We start from the raw sequence: 18,895 nt of genomic DNA, 5'->3' as shown, positions 1-18,895 counted from the left end.
TAATTGAAACAACACTTTTCTTTGCATTTGCAGAAAAACAAATTAGATCAGTGTTAGTAGGTAGCCACCACACCCCAAAAACAAAAAAAAAACAAAAAAAAAACAAGCCCTTTGAATAATCATTCGGCTTTTTCACAGGTTTCAGGTTTTGTGTGATTTTGAGTTTTTTCTCTGAAATGGATTTGCGAATCGGAAGACCTTAGGAGCGTACAACGTTAGTCATGAATGTCACAAGGAGTGTCAATTCAATTTCTGTTCACATGGCAAGTCAAGGCTGTTCTCAGTTCACTGATACCAATAAATGACATCACCGCAAGGCAGTTTCAAAATTAGGCTCTGACAGGCTGTCTGGTAATTTACTAGTAATTAAATATCTTAGCGACAACACTGTGCTTGTACTCGCTCAAGAATTACAGCCTCGCTCGTTATAGAAATTCAGAGATGCAACAGCACTGACTGCCATGACAACGTCAGATACTGCATGTACTAGGAGTCAACTGCATTCCATTCATACGTTTTCTATGCTGCTTGTTCTCATGGAGATGATTTAGCTACCTTTGAGCAAGAGGGCGGGGTACAACCTGGACTGGTCATCAGTCAATCACAGGGCACATGTAATAATAATTAAAAAAAAACATTTACAAGTATGGACATTTTAAAATCTTGAACTAAGCTAAAATGCATGTTTTGGGGCTTTAGAAAGAAGCCGGAGTAGAAGCAAGCATGGAGAGAACAAGCAAACTCCATGTAGAGATTTTCCAATAGGAATTTGGACCTTCATCTCCTGACTGAGAAGCAGCTGTGCTAACTACTACTCCATCGTGAATTTCAATCAGTCCAATGTTTCATCAACCATACAAAAACAGTTAAGAGTACAGTTCAATGTCAATGGTGTTTGCTTAATTAAAAGTTTTAATATGATGTGAAGCTCAACACAGTGGTACCTCATTTCCTGTTTACTTCAGAGAACTTGAAAATGAATTTGAAAAATGTAATAAAATACAAATTACTATGCAGATAGTACTTAAGTTTCTTTTGGCATGGATAACAGCAATTTTGAGGTGCGTATAATACAAAGGTAGAAAAATAATGCAGCTCAGAAAGTGTAATTTCGGGGTTGCATCTTACACTCGAGAGTGCACGAGTAATTAAGGTAGTTTAATTTCGTCCTACCCTGTCCCTGGATTTACCTAATTTGAAAGAAGACTGTTTTACATTTTTAAAGCTAATCCCAGAAATGGGAAAAACAAAACCATAACTTGTTTTGAATAATGTCATTGTCATTTGCTTTTTCCATCGGCTAAATGGAACTTTATTCAGAAATGGAATCAAACGATACCGACATACATACTATGTTTCGAGGTTCAGAACGGCGCACAATTAACTTCTTTGCGCGGCGACATAAGAATGTGTCTTTACAAAAAGACCGCTCAAGTTATTTAGCGTTTTTCATTTGACTGCTTAATATTTATGGCCTAAAAGTCTTTTTATAAGTTTATTACTGCGTTAGCGCAGGTTATTAATAGATCGGCGCGTTCCGACTTACAAATTCAGGTTACGTAGCCGTGATTCTTCAGCTTTATAAAACCCTTAATGCAACCTGCGTAGAATCAGAGACAAAAAACTGCTAGTGTGTAAGGGACGCTCCAAGTGTGAAGTTTAACACACGAGACTCACTAACCACATCTGCGTTCAAAGCCGTTGTCCTTGTCCCAGACTTTGACGCTGACGTCGTCTCGCATCTATTTGAATGCGTAAAGCTGCAACGGCTGCGTGAACACAGGCGCAGGAAGAAACTTGACTCTGAGGAACCCGTGCTGACCATTATTCCACCATGCTGCCTCGTGATTTTTATCATTAGCACAATATTGTATCCTGGATTCCTCTGTGATTCCCAGCACAATTATCAAGCAATCAGTCAGTCTGTCTCAAATGTTTGCGTCATCCAGTCAGTAATTGGCACATGGGGTCTTCACTCCCCCCTCTGCTCCCCTCATTCCCCTAACAATCTGCATCCGCTACTGATGAATTATAGATGCTCGCTAATTGGCTTTCCCGCAGGCAGGCGTACTTTACACAAACCTTCGTTTGACCTTTCCATCTTTGCACTGCCTTCACAAACACACAATTTGAACAGAAAAAGAAGCGTTTCTACATCCTCGTTTCGCCTCATTCTGGCATCGGCCCACTCGGGTTATTCTATATTCTACATAAGTCATCGATGAAAAATTAGTTTTCCTCCGTCGTCGCAAAAATGTTGAAAAGACGCTCACATTCTCCCTCAGGCGTTTCCATCCCAAATCTACATTATTCCTCCTTTGGTTATTCAGTCCACATTCTTAGTTTGTTCTTAAACCTTCATGCAGTCTCTATAGCCTACATTTTTACAGGTGGTCTGCGTCAGGCTTGCGCATCATTAGAAAAATCCCAACACACGTTTAGCATGCAGTTTGAGTTATTCATTTTATGTATGACATTATCTAAAAATACTTCATAGAGGCCCTGCGATTGGCTGGCGATCAGTTCAGGCTGTACCCCGCCTTCCGCCCGAAGATAGCTGGGATAGGCTCCAGCAGCCCGCGACCCTAGTGAGGATAAGCGGTAAAGAAAATGGATGAATGGACGGACTTCATAGAGATTACATACGGCAAGCAAGCCTACACTCACCTGAGTTGTGGTGTACAAGTTTTATCAAAGTGAGCTTTTACATAAGACATCTGATCGTTTTAACCAACATTATACTGCAAGATTGTCAGAGTAGTGGTTAGCACGTCTGCCTCACAGTTAAAGGTTCTGGGGTCGACTCTCAACCCCTGTGTGGAGGTCGCATGTTCTACCCGCGTGCTTGCGTGGGTTTTCACCGGGTACTCCGGCTTCCTTCTACATTCCAACAATATGCATCTTAAGTTAATTAAAGACTCTAAATTGCCCATACGTGTGAATGCGAGTGTAAATAGCCGTTGCTTCAATAAACGACAACTATCGATGTTAACCGTTAGCATGTCAATGGCTTTATGCATTGTTTCTTAGCATTAGGCTAAGCGGACGTTTTCACAAGGCAAAGCTATGTTGTTTTAAATATACAACATGTAATTCTCTTTGTTTTATGTTTAGTGTGACAGTAAACTTCAACTGGGAGTGACATTAAATAGCTTGAAGCCTGTTTTTTTTTTTGATGAAATGTTCAATATTTGCCAAACTGCTCCCTGCTGTAAATTTTGTTCAGTGCTACCAAACAGTGCTTGTATCTCAAGTTTGTGCTTGCAAGTCAAAGCAAAAAAAAATCATCCGAATGAAAGCTCACATCTTGATAAACTTGCAAGTCGAATCATCTCAAGACACCACTGTATATCTTATTTTTGATACATCTCCTGTAATGGATGTCATTAGATACCTACCTGCCTGTACTTTTCCGGGTGGGTTTCTCACCTTTACGCACAATGTTTATGTCATATAAACACATGATTATAACCACAATTACCATTAATGAGTTTAAATTGTTTTATAATACATAATTGAGATTATGCATAGTGTACCGTTCTTGTTGACTGCTGTCACAATTAAACTAGGCCATTTGGATTTATGTCATTAAACTGTGTAATGACGCAATCTGGTACCACGCAATTAGTTCAGACATTGCACTGATCTACTTGCTCATAGCCCCACACACTGTGAGAGATTCATATACTCTATACTAGAAGTGACCTGTTGACAACAGCAGGTTGCATCATTGCGGCCGCAGACAGAGAGACGAGACGAGCCCAAACAAGAGATGAGGAATATCATTAATATGCGATCTGTTTGCCTGTCCACAGATTCATAATCCACTCTAATCCAGGGAGGAGGGAGTACTTGTTTCATATTAAAATGAATCCTCAAGCACAAGAAACAGTGGGAATTTTCCACAGCCCTTTTGGGTCAGGAAGATCCATCTGGGGGACTCCATCCAGATGTTTCATGCTCTATGTCGGTCAAATTCAGCATGAGGGCTGCCTAAGTAGGATATAATTGTTTATTTATTTTTTTACAACCATGAGCAGTGTACTAATTGAAGCATAAAATTATAATAATAATACAAAAATCAGATATACAAATAAAAAAATCACGTGAAAAATTAAGAGCGAAAACAATAATAGTTAAGTGATGATATAATGAAGATATATACATAAAAAAACTTGACAGTTTTGTTGGGAGTCAAAATGATTTTAGATTAGGGAGTAACAATAAATAAATAAAAAAATATTCCTAATAACTCCATTTGATTTGAAACCGAGACTAGCTCATTATTCTTTTCAGTATTGAATGCTTTCTGTGACATTTTGTGAGATTTGACAAAACAAAAAGACATTTATTTTTAAGGCCTTGATAGAAACGAACATATTATATATATATATATATATATATATATATATATAGAGAGAGAGAGAGAGAGAGAGAGAGAGAGAGAGAGAGAGAGAGAGAGAGAGAGAGAGAGAGAGAGAGAGAGAGAGAGAGAGAGTATAAATAAACCTATACAGTGATTGGAATTTAAGAACTTTCAGAGTTGATTGACAAGCCAAGGAGCCAATAGAGACGTGGCGTGTCATTAGTAGGCGGGGCTTCCTATGTCCGTGTAATTCTTGTTTAAAATGTCTCCCTAACAACCGACCCTGGGACTCAAACAGTGGAACTTTTGCAGCGGTCCAAACGCCTCCTGAGTAAGTCACCCCAACATTATTTCCCCCTCGCCATTAACAAACCTTGACTCGTCAACGAGCGTCTGGTCAAAGAGAATTTGTCAAACGTAATGTGTTGGCCACGGAGCTACAAGCTAAGCTAGCCGAGTAGCTCGTAAACGCTGCGTCTTTGGTTCCAGCTCGTCTGCCTGCTTGGTGTTTACAAACTGGCCACAGGTGTCCTCTGTTTTTAACCTTTGTGTGGCAAGTGACATTTATTTCTCGCAAATGTGTACTTCGTTATGTCCCTCGCTAGCTAGTTTGGTAGGTTTCTTCTCCTTGTGTGTTGTTGATAAGTGTTGCTAGTTACTAAACACATGAAATGTACATTATTTTAGGTACAGTTTTCTTGTGCTATCTATTAACAGGAGTTGGAATGGCAGGAACCGGCGAGGGAAAGAAGGAAGAGGTCGACTACAAGAGACTACACAGCTTCCCTCTCATCAGGGTAGGAGTGTGGTGTTCTCATCCTTCATTATGATCTGCGCACTGCATCTTGAGTCTAGTTCGGAGCGTGCAACAGGAAAAGCACTGCTTCGAGAATGACAACTTATGAACCATATGGTAGACAGTAAAGCTACACTTCACCACAATGTAAGGTACATAAAAGTGAATGAATGCCATTTGTGAAAACGTTTGAGCATGGTTTACATATTACTTATAATGTATTATTTTCCTCTTTAATCTGAACCACAATTCACTCATTTACATATTTAGATAATATCCTTATTCTTCTTATTCTTCAAGTAGCAGCTAATCATAATACATAGTTTACTGTGTAGGTGGGTATTCATTTGATGTAATGTGTGACAAAAACTTAAATTATTTGTAATTGTATTTATTTATGTAATTCCTGTATGTTTCGATAAAGTACAACATTATAGTGTTGAGTGCGATTCTCATTAAAAAAAAACATTCCAACATTTTTTGGGGGGTAGGCTGGAACAGTTTGCCATTCATTTAAATAGGAAAAGATGATTTGAGATGTGAGTGATTTGCCTTCATCAAATTCAAATTGAACTCATATCTCAAGGCACCACTGTATGATATTTGTCCATGATTTCGCACAATAATTATCAACCATGATTTTTAAGGTAGAAAACAGATAGTTGTCAGTAAGCAACATTTCATTTCTATAAATCTCCTCCAGTTAGATTTTCAAATGATCACTTCTTCAACATTCCAAGGAAATCACAATGTCCCATCACTGGCAAGATATTTTTAGAACAGGCCCATGTGATCTATCAAGTCTGGCCCACCATCAGAGTTCTGTAATATTTGTTGAATTAAATTGTAAATAATACAATTTAAAAATGAACATGAATGGTAATCTATTTTACATATAGATTTGAACTTTTTATATATTTTTTTTAATGTAAAGTTTGGTCACCCACGCTCTAAATCATCTATAGGTGTGAATGTATCACCAAAGTAAGCTGGGACACGCTTCAGCTACCCTCGTGAACCTGAACAGGATAGGCAGCAAACCAAATAGATGGATCATATGAGAGCGCTGTCCTGCTTTCCATCATGTAAACCGAAAAATGTAACCCGATTGTTCGGGTATCAGAAGATAATATATCAATTTGTCCTCAGCACACGGACATGCCCGAGGAAATGAGAGTGGAGACGATGGAGCTGTGTGTGACCGCGTGTGAAAAGTTTGCCACCAACAATGAGGTACGTGTGGTCTGTCAGTGATTGAATGGCAGCACAAAGTAGCATTTGTTTGTTTTTATTTCCCCCCCAGAGTCTCAAAACAGTGGTTCCAGTGTATAAATGTTTGTTTTTGACATTATACAGCAGCCCCTCTGATGTTAAATACAATCAATGACATTATATAGCGGCCCCTCTGATGTTAAATACAATCTATTCAATGATGTGGGTCAATCTCCAATATCACAAAGAAGATCCCAAAGTAAATAATGTAAATAGAAATTATCCCTTCCAGGATGTAACTGTCACCATGATAAAACTTTTATTAACTGAACAGGGAAGTTTTACATAGCATTTAATTTCTCATACAAGTTAGATTAAATATCATTTTTACAGTTCATGTAAAAAGTCTACACACCTAGGTTTTTGTAATATAAAAATGAGACCAAGACACGTAATAACATGTTAACATGTTACTTGTCACACAAGTGTAAAAATAAGTTAACCCTCTTTCAAACTCTTTTTCACACTAATGGTGACGCTTAAGTTACTTAACGTGTATACTCATCTCGGGATTCAACGATTAAGCGTATAACTTGAAAAGCAAAGCAAAATCTCTGCCTCAAAGCTTAGCTGGGACAGTTTTTCCACACGGGCTAATGTTACTGCAGTCGCACGCACCACTCCGTGTGGAAATAAGATGGCAGGATGACGACGAGCCAGGAGGAAAGAGTTAGTAAAAGACAAACTGTCTAAACTTTGGGATTATTTCACACTTACCAAGGAGGATAAAGTGCAATGTGTACCACAACAGTGATCTACGATTGCCAACACAAGGTAATTTATCATTGTTGGCTAATTTAATTATAGCCTGCCATCACTAGGTAGAATGTCTTTTTAATGCCCCTGCAAGTGGTCAAGGATCGACACAGCCGCCGTAATAAGCACATTCATAAATTAGATTCCGATAGTCACAACTCACGCTCAGTCACTCAACACGTAGACGTAAAAGCCAGCCAACTCTACACTCACATTCGTTGATGCCAGGCCCTGCCATTTAAACCCATACACACCCAAAGTTACAGATACTACAGTAAAACACAATGACAACGACAAGTGGACAAAAATAATACCCGCACCTCACACGCACATATTGTTTAAGAATACAAAAGCATTTTTTTATCCAAATGACTCAAATAAGTAATGGGATAAGTGGTAGAATACTTGATTCCGTAAACATTCAGAAGCTACAGTTCTACTCTTAACACCCTCTTTTTAAAGCTGGAATATGTGTTGCAAAAAAGCCAAAGATGCTCATTGAACTGAGCTCACACAAATGCCACAGTACAGTGGGGTCCTGGGAGTGCTGTTCCTACGCCGGTAACCCAAATTCGTAAAGAAGTCGAAACTCTCCTTAATCGATCACGAATCTATGCTAAGTCATAATTACAGTATTTGTATGAAAAGCACTTCTTGGCCATAAATATAAAACAGTCAAATGGAGAAACACTACGTCAATAACAAGAGTGTCCCTTCTTGAGCCGTGTGACCACTTATGTCAATTTATTGAGCACCCTCCTGTATATGACTGTGTACAATTTAGTCCTGATCCAGACAAGGATTATTTGTTCTTGGTGGGAGTTCGGAGTTGTTCTGAAGTATTTTTCTTTGTGTGGCCTTCTCGCCGCTGGTCTCCAGAGCGCCGCCAAGATGATCAAGGAGTCCATGGACAAGAAGTTTGGCAGCTCGTGGCACGTGGTGATCGGTGAGGGCTTCGGCTTTGAGGTCACGCACGAAGTGAAGAACCTTCTGTACATGTTCTTTGGTGGGAGTCTGGCCGTGTGCGTGTGGAAGTGCTCCTAGCACACACACGTAGACACACAATTGCTTTTTAAAAAAAATGTTTTGCTGGTCCCACTCTGCTCGCCAATTCGGTGAAACAAAACCAGCCGCCAGTTGGACTCTGGCTACAAAAAGTCGCTGAGGTTGACAACTACTCGGACTTGTGGAGAAGAACTCTGACATCCAGTCTTGACTCGCAGACACCTGAACAGCTTCCTGCCTTATCTCACATTTCTCTTTTCTTTTCAAGCAGTTTTCATAGTGTCACACTCACTTTGACAATATAACACAGCCGGCCAGGGTCTCCAAACACCTTTGTCCTCTTTCCTCTGCAGGGAGCATCTGGCGTGTAGGTGTTTGTGTGTGCTGGACACACACGCACTTTTCTTTTTCTTTTTTTTTTTTTTTAAGCCTACACCCAACATCACCACCTTTGTGCAGCACTACAATGTCCACAACATCTCTCAACGTTTCTTCCAATTTGACACACTTGTCTTTCAATACAATGCTTTTATATTTTTTTTACCGTGTATATAGTTTGATGCGACTTTTAACAAGTGTCATCTTCTTACTAACGACCTGATCTACCTTTCCCCCCCCCCTGCTCTAGATGTTTTTATAATAACCTGGCATGTTTTACGGCCTTTGGTCTGTAGGAACGCTAATGACACAGAACGGGGGGATGAAGTGGACCCCGACAGTTTTGCACCTTCTGATGTCATATTCCGGCCATAACAGAGGTGGAACTGGCTGTGTGAAACGGCAATCTGTAAGGCCGGAGGTGTGAAATTTTGACTTCTGAGGTACCAGCAGAGCCATAACAGAGGACGGATCTCCTGTGTCTAACAGCATTCCACAACACTTGGACAGCAGTTTGAAATTCAATACCCAACAGTCACTTTCTGACTTACTGACGTCGGCAGTTTGGTTGCGTATTGATTGTCTATCCTGGCTTTAGCTGAGGTCTGTAACAGAAGTGAATAAATTATGGATTTTTTGTTGCTGCAATTTTGAAAGAATTTCTGTGCAAGAGGCTAAGGTGCGTGAAAGAGATAAAAGTGATATAATACACAGTGATGGATAATAAACTCCGAAATGTGAAAACGCAGTCTATTCTCTTTGAATTTGTTGACAGGACACAATAGCCCTTTGAATGGTTTTGGTCTAGCACAGCTGGGAAGTAAAACTAGAGACACAACGCTCATTAGCGACTGCATCAAGCTCACGTTCTGTTGTGTTGTGGCTGGATTTGAACAATTTTAAAAAGCGTGCATATTTGTCACCAAGGAATACAGAGCTGCCGGCTAACAAACTGTGCGAATCTTCAAACAAATACAGAGGGAGAAACTCGAAAAGATCCCTCCCGAAGTAACTCAACAAAGAGGAACAAGACGACTGTGTATGGTTTTAATCAGGAGCCAAAGAGAAGACAAACATAGAAAGCTACTGTTACTGTTGCTGTCATTCTCACAGTTGAAATTTGTGGCAACCAAGTACTCGGAAACTATGTCAGTAACAAGAAGTTAAGTTAGTTAAGAAGTTCAATTTCAAGTCAGAGACATTGTTATTACAGTGCTTAACAAATTATTATTATTATTATTATTATTAGAGCACTACACAATTTAAGGTTTATGTCACAACTGCCCAAAATTTAACAGCCCTAGAAATTACCAAAATGTTTGTTTCTGTAAGGGTTAATACATCATCAGTATGTAGAAACTGAAGGCGGAATGTGGTGGTTCCTCTACGTAGTTGGTTTGTCAAAAAAACTCAGATGGAATTTCTCCAAACAACATTTCAAACCCACTATCACCCTCGTACAAAATCCGTGGAAGCAAACTCAGCAAAGTTGTTTATGCAATGCAGTGCAGTGCAGTGAGGAGTGCAATGACCTTTTCCCGAACTAAAAAAAAAAATAAAAAATTCAGGACTGAAGGTAGGTTGACGTGTCAAAGGTGCAAAAGCAGTGCCATTTCAGACCTTATGTTTAAAATGACTATTCGGCATTGATTGTGTCTTGCATTTAGAACATCATCAATTAAGTCTTAGTCTGCAGGTGTTTACTAAACGGTAATGTTTTCCCCAGGCTTGTATAAAGTGACATCAGTGCCCCTTCCTTGCATCATGCCAGTTACAAGGTTACTGTGACCCACTGATGTTGAAAGAGTGAGTATGATGCATCCACAATCAGGTCATATTATGCACTCTACTCACACAGAGGAAAATGTGCAAAATGTGCACTAAGCAACAAATCTCTCCGTCTCTGACACATCCCCATTTCACCCCCAAAAGTTGAGATTTTTCATTGAACTTCATATTGATTAGATGTTATGCCATAAGAAATGCATCTTGCTTAGAAATTAACTGCAAGCAAACAATGTCCATTCAAACTGTCAGCTTGCTTACCTGATCCTGACATTCTTGGTTCATTTAGCAAGCACATTGTGGACAGTTCATTTAGCAAGCCGACTGCGCTGTTTGACAAATATTTCACATTTCAAATGTTATTACCCCTAGACATTAGACATGTTAAGCCTGATAACATTCAATGATGTACATAATTTGATGAAAATAAAGAAACAAGTGTAAACATTTTCTGCAACTATCCAATGTTTCAGCCGCAATTGAAGAAAGACAAAATGCTGGTAATAATGTCAGTAAAAACACAGTGGCTTTCTTAAAGGGGCAGTTACCCCATAATGACAGGGTGGACGACAATTTCAGGGACACATGCAAAATATTCAAAATGATTATGATTTTTCTATTTCAGCATTCATGCTAATATAATCCTCATGTCAAAGTGCACTATCTTTTGACATCATAAATGTTTGCATCCCCGAAACACCTAAAAAGTGATTATTGTAGTGGTCTGAATAAATACACACTGGAAATACACTGGAGCTAGCTCAGACTACATGGACGATATCAACTCTCTGATGATTCCAGTGGGTCCTGTAAACATAGCACACCCCACCTAACCCACTGCCAATTTGACGCATCTCATTCATTATTCATACCAGCCCCCTCTTTAAATATCTCCTCCCACCGCCTTTTTGCTTCACTGTTAAATATTCATACTCGGGAGTCACACTCCAGGCGTACTGAAAGGCTTCACCTTGCACAAAAGCTTACAGCTCGGGACATATTGGCACATAAGTGGATGGTGTTAAATGCCAAGCACACGTTACCTGTATGCAAACGTAGTAGTGTCAACAGGGGGTTCACGGAAATTATGAAAATGGCTATTTTAAAATTTTTGTTGCTGGAAAGTCCCTGATGAACGTCTTGTTAGTCTGAAAGTTTTTGCAAACCTCAGTAGTTTTCAGTTAATTTTGCATCTGCAGGTGATCATAGATAGTTTTAATCTGTATGTGAAAATTGCAAAGAAAAATCTAATTTTTATGAGGTAATTGTGAGGTTATTTTCTTCCACCACCCAGCTCAAACCATCCTCTGCGGACGACCCAGGGACAACACCAAAGGTGTTTTTTCTTCTTATTGTTCTTTTTTTCACCAACACAAAAGATTGTCACAATCAAAACGATCGCCTCTTCCTTAATTGTTTTGTTGCCGCTATGGTAACGGGCATATCTGGTAGCGTTGACACGTTTTCTCCCCTGACAGCTTGATTTTACAAGACTAGCCCAATGATCGTAAAAAACGGGATAAAATTATATTGTAATACTGGATATGACATGTAGTGTTTCCAGTGTTCTGAGCGAAACACAGCAGGATTTTATGGAGTGCCATTGTGACAGACCAAATTTGTCTTCTACTCTCATTTGGGCATTAGCGATATTGGGCTTGTGGCCAGACGACACATAACCATTGATCAACAACAATAGCTCACCATTGCAACAGCCACTGAGCTTAAGAGTTTCACAAAGTGTCATCGGCAGGTTGCGAACAAGATAGAGACTGGAAGACTCACAAATAGGCGTAGAAGAAGACGTCCTTAGAAACTTATTCGTCTACAACTGACACCCGAACCACAATTTTCCACTGGATTTTGGGCTATATCATTCTGTGTTGCCACATACTGTGTCCTGATTCCATGTTTCTCTCGAGTTAGAAACCTGAGCGCTGTATCTTAGCAACCTCCTCAGCACCTGAGAAAGAAGGTTGCGGTAGCTTCTGAGTGTTTGCACGCGTGGGTGAAAAGACAGGTAGAACAAAGAAAAAGAGCGATAATCTCAAAAGTCACCCCAGGATAAGAAAGAAATTGCACCAGAAACGAGCGTCAGGCCAGAACAGATATTAATTTTTCATCTGAACGTTGCTCGTTGGCTTTCTTTTGTGGTGGAAATATGGAAAACACAATTTAATATTAATACAAGTATGTATGTGGGCAAATGTTTTGTATGGGGCTTCAATTCTGACCATTTGAGGCTGTGTTTTCCATAGTGAAATTTAAAGAGCGCAGCGAATTTTGGGGGATGCGAGTGGAAAGGGATGAAAGCTGCTCTGCAGATGATGATATGCGCATCAAGGCTTTAACCAGCTTGTTTACAATACATCAGCATGGGACATAAGATGTTCCCAAAAAAGGACACAAATAAAAGGAGGATGTGAAGAGAAAAACAAATCATTAACACAAGGGAGACACATGAAGACAACAGCTTCCTGCTATGATTCCGAAGACCAGGAAATGTGAACTCATTCCTCCTCGGATGTGGCATCCAAAGCATCCAAAGCATGAAAGCCAGGAATGCACAAACTGGATCTTGATGGTGACTCATGGGGATCTTCATATAATATGTGCACTTTAATTGGAGACCACGCAAAGAACCACATAGTTTACCAAAATACTACTGTAATTAAATGTGTCAAAAAGTTTTAAGCACTGAGATGAAAATATTGTTATAACTTGGCTTCAAACTTGTGCTAAGCCAGGTGTTAACAGTAAGTCAAGTAAAGCTACTCACTGGCCACCATTAGATTTCTTACTTTAGCAATGCTATAATGGCTGTCTACAACTTGAATGCCAGTCAGTGCCATCCCCTGCCAAGGCTAAAAGTGCTAAAAAAAATGACATTTCATTGGCGTCATAGTGAATGAAACAGTGAGAATCAATGTGCCCTTCATCTTGGGCCACCTCTTGACAACGTTTGGTGGACATCGGTTTCGTGTTCAGACCTTTTGCATGGTATCATACAGTATCTGCTGACATGTACAGTACAGAAGCCCCAAACCATGCGTTTACTGCAGTGCAATAAGGGAAATCTATTCAGTCTATTATCATAATATAGTGATGTTATGTGATTCATGACAAACCTGGCCCTTCCCTTAACTAAGCTACGTCAGTACAACAAAATTGTAATCTAACATAGGAGTTAACTTTGAGTGAGTCTCTGCCAATTCAAACCAGTGTACTGAGTGGTATTAGGATCGCTTTAACCTGTCACGGTGTGCGGTCTAGCACAATACAAACAACAGGGTAAACACTAACTGCTGATACAGAAGATTGTTTTTCAACTGCACCAGTGTGGCAGAGAGCTCAAATGAAGAAGTAAGTTGCCTTTTTCCTCAATGCATTTTTAAATATTCTATGACCTAAGTGAATGCAGTGGTAGCTCATGTAGGAGCTACAGGTTCTCTTTATTTACTTGACTGGACATGTACTCCCTTTCTCACCTTCCTCACTCTTCTTCCTCCTCCCAGGAGAATGATGTGGCGAATGCGCCGTCGCTCCAAGACAATCTGTCTGTCCTTGGCACTCATCTCCATTTTCCTGCAACTCCTTCTGGCGTTTGTCTCGCTTTCCTTGTACCACCAATCCTGTGCCCCCCTGCCAGCCACCAGGACGCCATTCCCAACACACCTGGCAAACAAAAGCTACGACTTCACCGCCATGGATGGTTCAACCATGTCACCAGTCAACGGACCACAAAGAGATTCTCCCGGTGCCAAGGGCTATTTTGGAGCGCCTCCAGACAAATTCCAAGGTGGAAGGATTGCACCGGTCAAAGCGGCCCTTGTTGAGCCTCTTGCGCCCAGCCTGGCGAAGCTAGAGGCGCTGTTTGACCATCCCCTTTACTATGCGCCCATGTCGTCCATTCACGACGACGATTTGTTGCTGACGGTCAAACCAAATCTGGGGTCTGAAAGGAGCTCACAGATGTGGTCAGTAGTCAGAAGCTGGGTTCACACTACAGGTTCAAGTGCCCAATTCCGATTGAATGCCTTTATCCAATTTTTCTATTTCCATGTACACTTCAAGTGACACACATCCGATATAACTGTTTACACTCATGGAACACATGAAACAACCCGCGGATACCCAAATTCCGTTTAATAACTCCAGAAACAGTCATAACAGGCAGTGACAACACACAATGTGCCTTGAGACACGAGTCACTCAACTTACGAGTTTTTCGAGACTCACTTCACAATAAGCAGCACTTTGGCAAATTGTGAAAAATTCTTTAAAAAGAGCCTTCAAACTGTTAAATGCGTATGTTGCTTATGTTTATGCTTACTCTCAGTTGAAGTCTACTCTTGAACTAAACCTAAAACTGGGATAATTACATATGTATTTAAAATAAACACACACACCTAACTAGCTTAATGCTCATGCTAACACATAATGAGAAACATCATATATCCATCCAACTGTTTTCAATACGGCCTCTATCTACATACAGTATATAACCCTTTAAACAATGGCTATTTGAACACAAAAAGTGCAGCAACACATAAGACGATATAACAGTAAGCAGTCATATATTCTTCATCCTCCGCAAGGAGCTGAACATGCATGAACAGTACATTGTATCTTTCTGTCTGTCTTATGCTAACGTCGGGTAAGTAGTCTCTTGCAGAAACAACAAGATCCACAAGGGCTGTCGAGAGACGTGTCTAAAACAAATCTGCTGGCCCAGCTAACACAACCCTACGCCCGCTGTACACTTGGTTATTTATGCGTAACCAGTTGCTGTATTCCAAAGACATCAGGATCGCAATGACGGTTATGTCCTGAAAGTTATCTGATTTTTATCCATATTTGGAAGAGGCCTTATACTTATCTGAGGATATCAGATTACATGTGTTTTTATTCTGTTTAAACTGGAATCCCAACTGTCCCACTTGCGCGGCCCAAAAATCAGATCACGATCAAGCCACACTGATAGGACAGAGACAGCATTTGGCTAGATGGGCTTGCTACTAGCCATCAAAGATCCACAAGATCTTTGAATATATAAAAGGTCAAACATTGAATCTGTCAAGCAGCACTCCTTATGACCATGACTGTGTCTGCAGGGTGAGTGAGAGCCAGGAAGGTTACGACAGTGTTCACTGGAATCGCACCAACGGCAGCCACCCCCCCTGGCTGCGCTTTCACCTGGCCATCTCCCGCTGGCAGCTCTACCCCCATCCGGACCCCAACATGGACTCTGTGATCCAACAGCTCGCCACTCACCGCATCGTTAGCGTAGGTATGCTACACGGCCCCACTTGTGACCACTTGATGTTGCGACCACTAAAGCCGAGGTGCTCTCATGTGAAGGGGCTCCGCGAGGAGTCCATTTGAGGAGGGTTACTAACAAAAAGCTTTTATTGAAATCAGATGCCACTGTCAACATTGTGGAGGTCAAGGGGTGGTGGGTGTCCAGGAAGGCAAGGTTTAAAGGAAGATTGAAAGGAAGGGTTGTGTAGAATAGCTGACACAAGTGGTTTAGGAGTGACACTTTCAAATGCAGATTCCACGCTGTTTGACACAGTGATCATCAAGAGGCTTCGAGGAGGCTTTTAAGAACCTTGAAGGATGGTAAAGGCCTTTACATTCATTAGGTTCACACTTTCACTTGTTAGCACAATTAGATGGCGCTAGAGAAATTTTAATTAATCGGTTTGTCTGACAAAATCTGGACTTTTAAAATGTAAAATTTACAGTGGCATCCAAACGGCTGGTCATTGGTAGTATAGTCGGACACTTGAGTCAAGAGTCCCACTCAATGAGCCACCCACAATCGGCCTGTGCCTGACAGGCGACCGATCCAGGTTGTAAACTGCCCTTCGTCTAGTCAGTTGTGACGTGGCGTCTTTCTTATGTGGATCCCGCAAAATTGGCTATACATAGATCCTGAATTTACCAGCCTGTGCCTTCTACACAGAACTCTCACTTTCACATAGCTGACATGTAATTCTCTGATTCACATGATTAGAAAAATGACAGGTCAGCAGTAGCAGCTAGTGTGACGTACGTATAAAACGCTTGTACAGTGACAAATGCTTTCAACACAAGATCGCAGATGGATTAAGTGTACTTAAACCTAACATAAATTAATTACGACGCAGTTACTGGTTTGGTGTGTAGCAGTTCAGAAAATAGGCAAAAATCTTGATCAGTTTTCCAAAGTTTTTTAACTCCAAAGTAAAAGCAGAAGTTTGCAAATGAACTTACTTTGATTAAACACAAACATTTAGTCTGCTTTGATGGAGGACTGCAAACATCTGAGATGTTGAGAGGCTGTTGATTTACTGTTGAGAGGCTTAAATTTTAAGTTAAACAAGGTCTCTAAGCGATCACTTCGTCCATGCATTCTCTCCACTAGTTATCCTGTTCTGGGTTGCGGGTTAAACAAAAATCGATCATCAAAATAGTTATGATTAATTTGATAATCGATTAGTTGTAGATTAATCGATTAATTGTTGCAGCTCTAAATAACACTGTGATCTTTGTTTTTCCAGTGCAGAAAACCGCGGGTACGCAGCTGAAGCTGGTGATGTCATTTCAAAACTATGGGCAGGCCATGTTCAAACCCATGAAGTGAGTTGATAATGGCAAAATCTTGCATTTGAGAGAAGAGACCTTACGAAAAAATACATACGTAAATTCATACAAATAGTGTGAATCCCTCAGGGGTTGATGCCTTGCTCAAGGAAACCTGCCAGTCGCACAGGTCGTTACTAACTCTAAAGAAGATCAATTCCAACTAAGTGCTGCTACAGTGGAACCTGTAAGGTCGAACACAAGCGATTGAGACTCTGGTCGACACTGGAAATAACTTTAATGAAATTATCTTTTCCACAATCAATTCAAACTTAGCTTACTCTTCACAGTCACTCGTGATTGACAGGATGTCTCTGTTCTGTGTTTGCAGGCAGGAGAGGGATGATGAAACCAACTACAACCTCTACTATTTCTCTGACTTTGAACGTCACAATGCAGAAATTGGCGCCTTTCACCTAGACAGGTACGACGTAACGCGTGTAAAGAGGGGTACAAACATAGGCTACCAATTTTTAGCATCCCGCACAAAAATCGCAGTGTGTTCTTACTGCTCTTAGTGTGTGGCATACTCAAGATGGCCAACACAGCAGACCACATACGTAACAATATCTCCACTGAAAATCGCAATTCTCCTCTGTCCAAATCAGATGTCTGTTGTCGTATCAAGGCTCACCTCTAAGATTAAATGTAATAGTAGATGAAGACACAGTAGAAGCTAGCATCACTGTTAGCTTATCTGGTAACTACTGTATATTCCAGTTGCAACTCGTTGCCGTTTTTATTGCAATGAATGATATGTGACACACATTATGCAAACACTCAAAACACAAGCAGTTGCTGCTCTCTTTGTGTCCGGCAACAGTGTGAACTTCAGGTCATTCCTAATTGGCTCTCATTGCGTTTCACGTCACAATCACCCAACTCGGTGTTGACCACACACACGAGGATTGGTGATCGTAAACATTGAACAGGTTTAAAATTTTTTGGCCTGACTTTTTTTTGATCATATCAGGGAGCAAAAAAAAAAAAAAAGAAATCACCCTTAACACACCCACACCACTGGATACTCTTTTAAAGACATCAAACAATCGTGCCCTTGCTGACTTTGACAGGATGTTGGGAGAAATACTTAGATTTGGCCCGAAAATCAGTATCTAAAATGACAAGCGTACAATTGAGCAGTCGAGTTTACATTTTACATAATACCCCACTGCAATTCCTTCATGTGTCTCTTCCCTTCTCTGGTGTGCTCATTCTGTCACTTCTCATCCTTTGTATTCCTTCACTCTGCAGGATTTTGGGCTACAGGAGGGTACCCCCAGTGGTTGGGAGGCAAGTGGATGTGGTCAAAGAGATTAAAGACATCACGACAGATCACAAGCTGGCCCGGACATTTTTTAACTCTCCCGGTAGTCAATTTTCACTTTAACATTACATGTATGTGATTGGGTAGTTTTACATGTTCTTCCAGCCATTACTTCTAAATCCTCTCCACTCTCCATGCTCTTGCGGCACCCCCTAGTGGGCAATGTGTGCTTCTACGGCCGGTGCTCCTACTACTGCTCCACAGAGCACGCAGTGTGCGGCCGGCCCACCGACCTAGAGGCCTCCTTGGCCCTCATGCTGCCCGACCAATCCCTGGCCACCCGGCGGAGCTGGCGATCACCATGGAGACGCTCCTACAGCCGCAGCAAGCTGGCAAGGTGAGCGGATAGTTGGTAAACAAAGTTGTGATTTGTGACAAAAGGGGTGTCAGGTCACCGCAAGTGGAAGTGTGTTTCAGATGGGAGACAGAACCAGACTACTGCGAGACCATCAAGAAGACGGCACCCTACGACAAAGGCACCAGGCTGGTGGACTTCATTGACATGGTCATACTGGACTTCCTGATGAGTAGGTTCATACACATATATACATTTATAAACATAGACATGTAAAGCAGGGAACAC

General features: G+C 40.9%; 2 protein-coding genes across 2 annotated transcripts in view; both read left to right on the top strand.

The window, feature by feature from the left end:
* The first annotated feature begins 4,603 nt into the window (after positions 1–4,603).
* On the top strand, positions 4,604–8,587 carry LOC133403564 (dynein axonemal light chain 4). Its single transcript, XM_061678521.1, has 4 exons — positions 4,604–4,697; positions 5,084–5,163; positions 6,312–6,395; positions 8,070–8,587. The coding sequence occupies exons 2-4, from the start codon at positions 5,092–5,094 to the stop codon at positions 8,232–8,234; spliced, it is 321 nt and encodes a 106-aa protein (XP_061534505.1). The 5' UTR covers positions 4,604–4,697; positions 5,084–5,091; the 3' UTR covers positions 8,235–8,587.
* Positions 8,078–18,895, top strand: part of LOC133403562 (extracellular serine/threonine protein kinase FAM20C-like) — a 45,412-nt gene continuing 34,594 nt past the window's right edge. The window contains exons 1-10 of the mRNA XM_061678518.1: positions 8,078–8,136; positions 10,300–10,379; positions 13,874–14,070; positions 14,158–14,335; positions 15,473–15,648; positions 16,904–16,982; positions 17,317–17,409; positions 18,240–18,355; positions 18,469–18,649; positions 18,730–18,839. Coding sequence (XP_061534502.1) covers positions 10,369–10,379; positions 13,874–14,070; positions 14,158–14,335; positions 15,473–15,648; positions 16,904–16,982; positions 17,317–17,409; positions 18,240–18,355; positions 18,469–18,649; positions 18,730–18,839 — 1,141 coding nt within the window. The 5' untranslated portion in view covers positions 8,078–8,136; positions 10,300–10,368. The remainder of the gene's footprint in view (positions 8,137–10,299; positions 10,380–13,873; positions 14,071–14,157; positions 14,336–15,472; positions 15,649–16,903; positions 16,983–17,316; positions 17,410–18,239; positions 18,356–18,468; positions 18,650–18,729; positions 18,840–18,895) is intronic.

Source organism: Phycodurus eques, chromosome 6, assembly GCF_024500275.1.
Source record: "Phycodurus eques isolate BA_2022a chromosome 6, UOR_Pequ_1.1, whole genome shotgun sequence".
NCBI lineage: Eukaryota > Metazoa > Chordata > Actinopteri > Syngnathiformes > Syngnathidae > Phycodurus > Phycodurus eques.
Note: the sequence above shows the minus strand (reverse complement) of the source record. Positions and strands in the feature narration are given on the sequence as shown.

Coding starts and splice junctions, on each gene's coding strand:
- LOC133403564 (XM_061678521.1), top strand. CDS start 5,092: ATGGCAGGAACCGGCGAGGGAAAGAAGGAAGAGGTCGACTACAAGAGA. Junction 5,164..6,311: donor ACAGCTTCCCTCTCATCAGG/GTAGGAGTGTGG, acceptor ATTTGTCCTCAG/CACACGGACATGCCCGAGGA. Junction 6,396..8,069: donor AGTTTGCCACCAACAATGAG/GTACGTGTGGTC, acceptor GCTGGTCTCCAG/AGCGCCGCCAAGATGATCAA.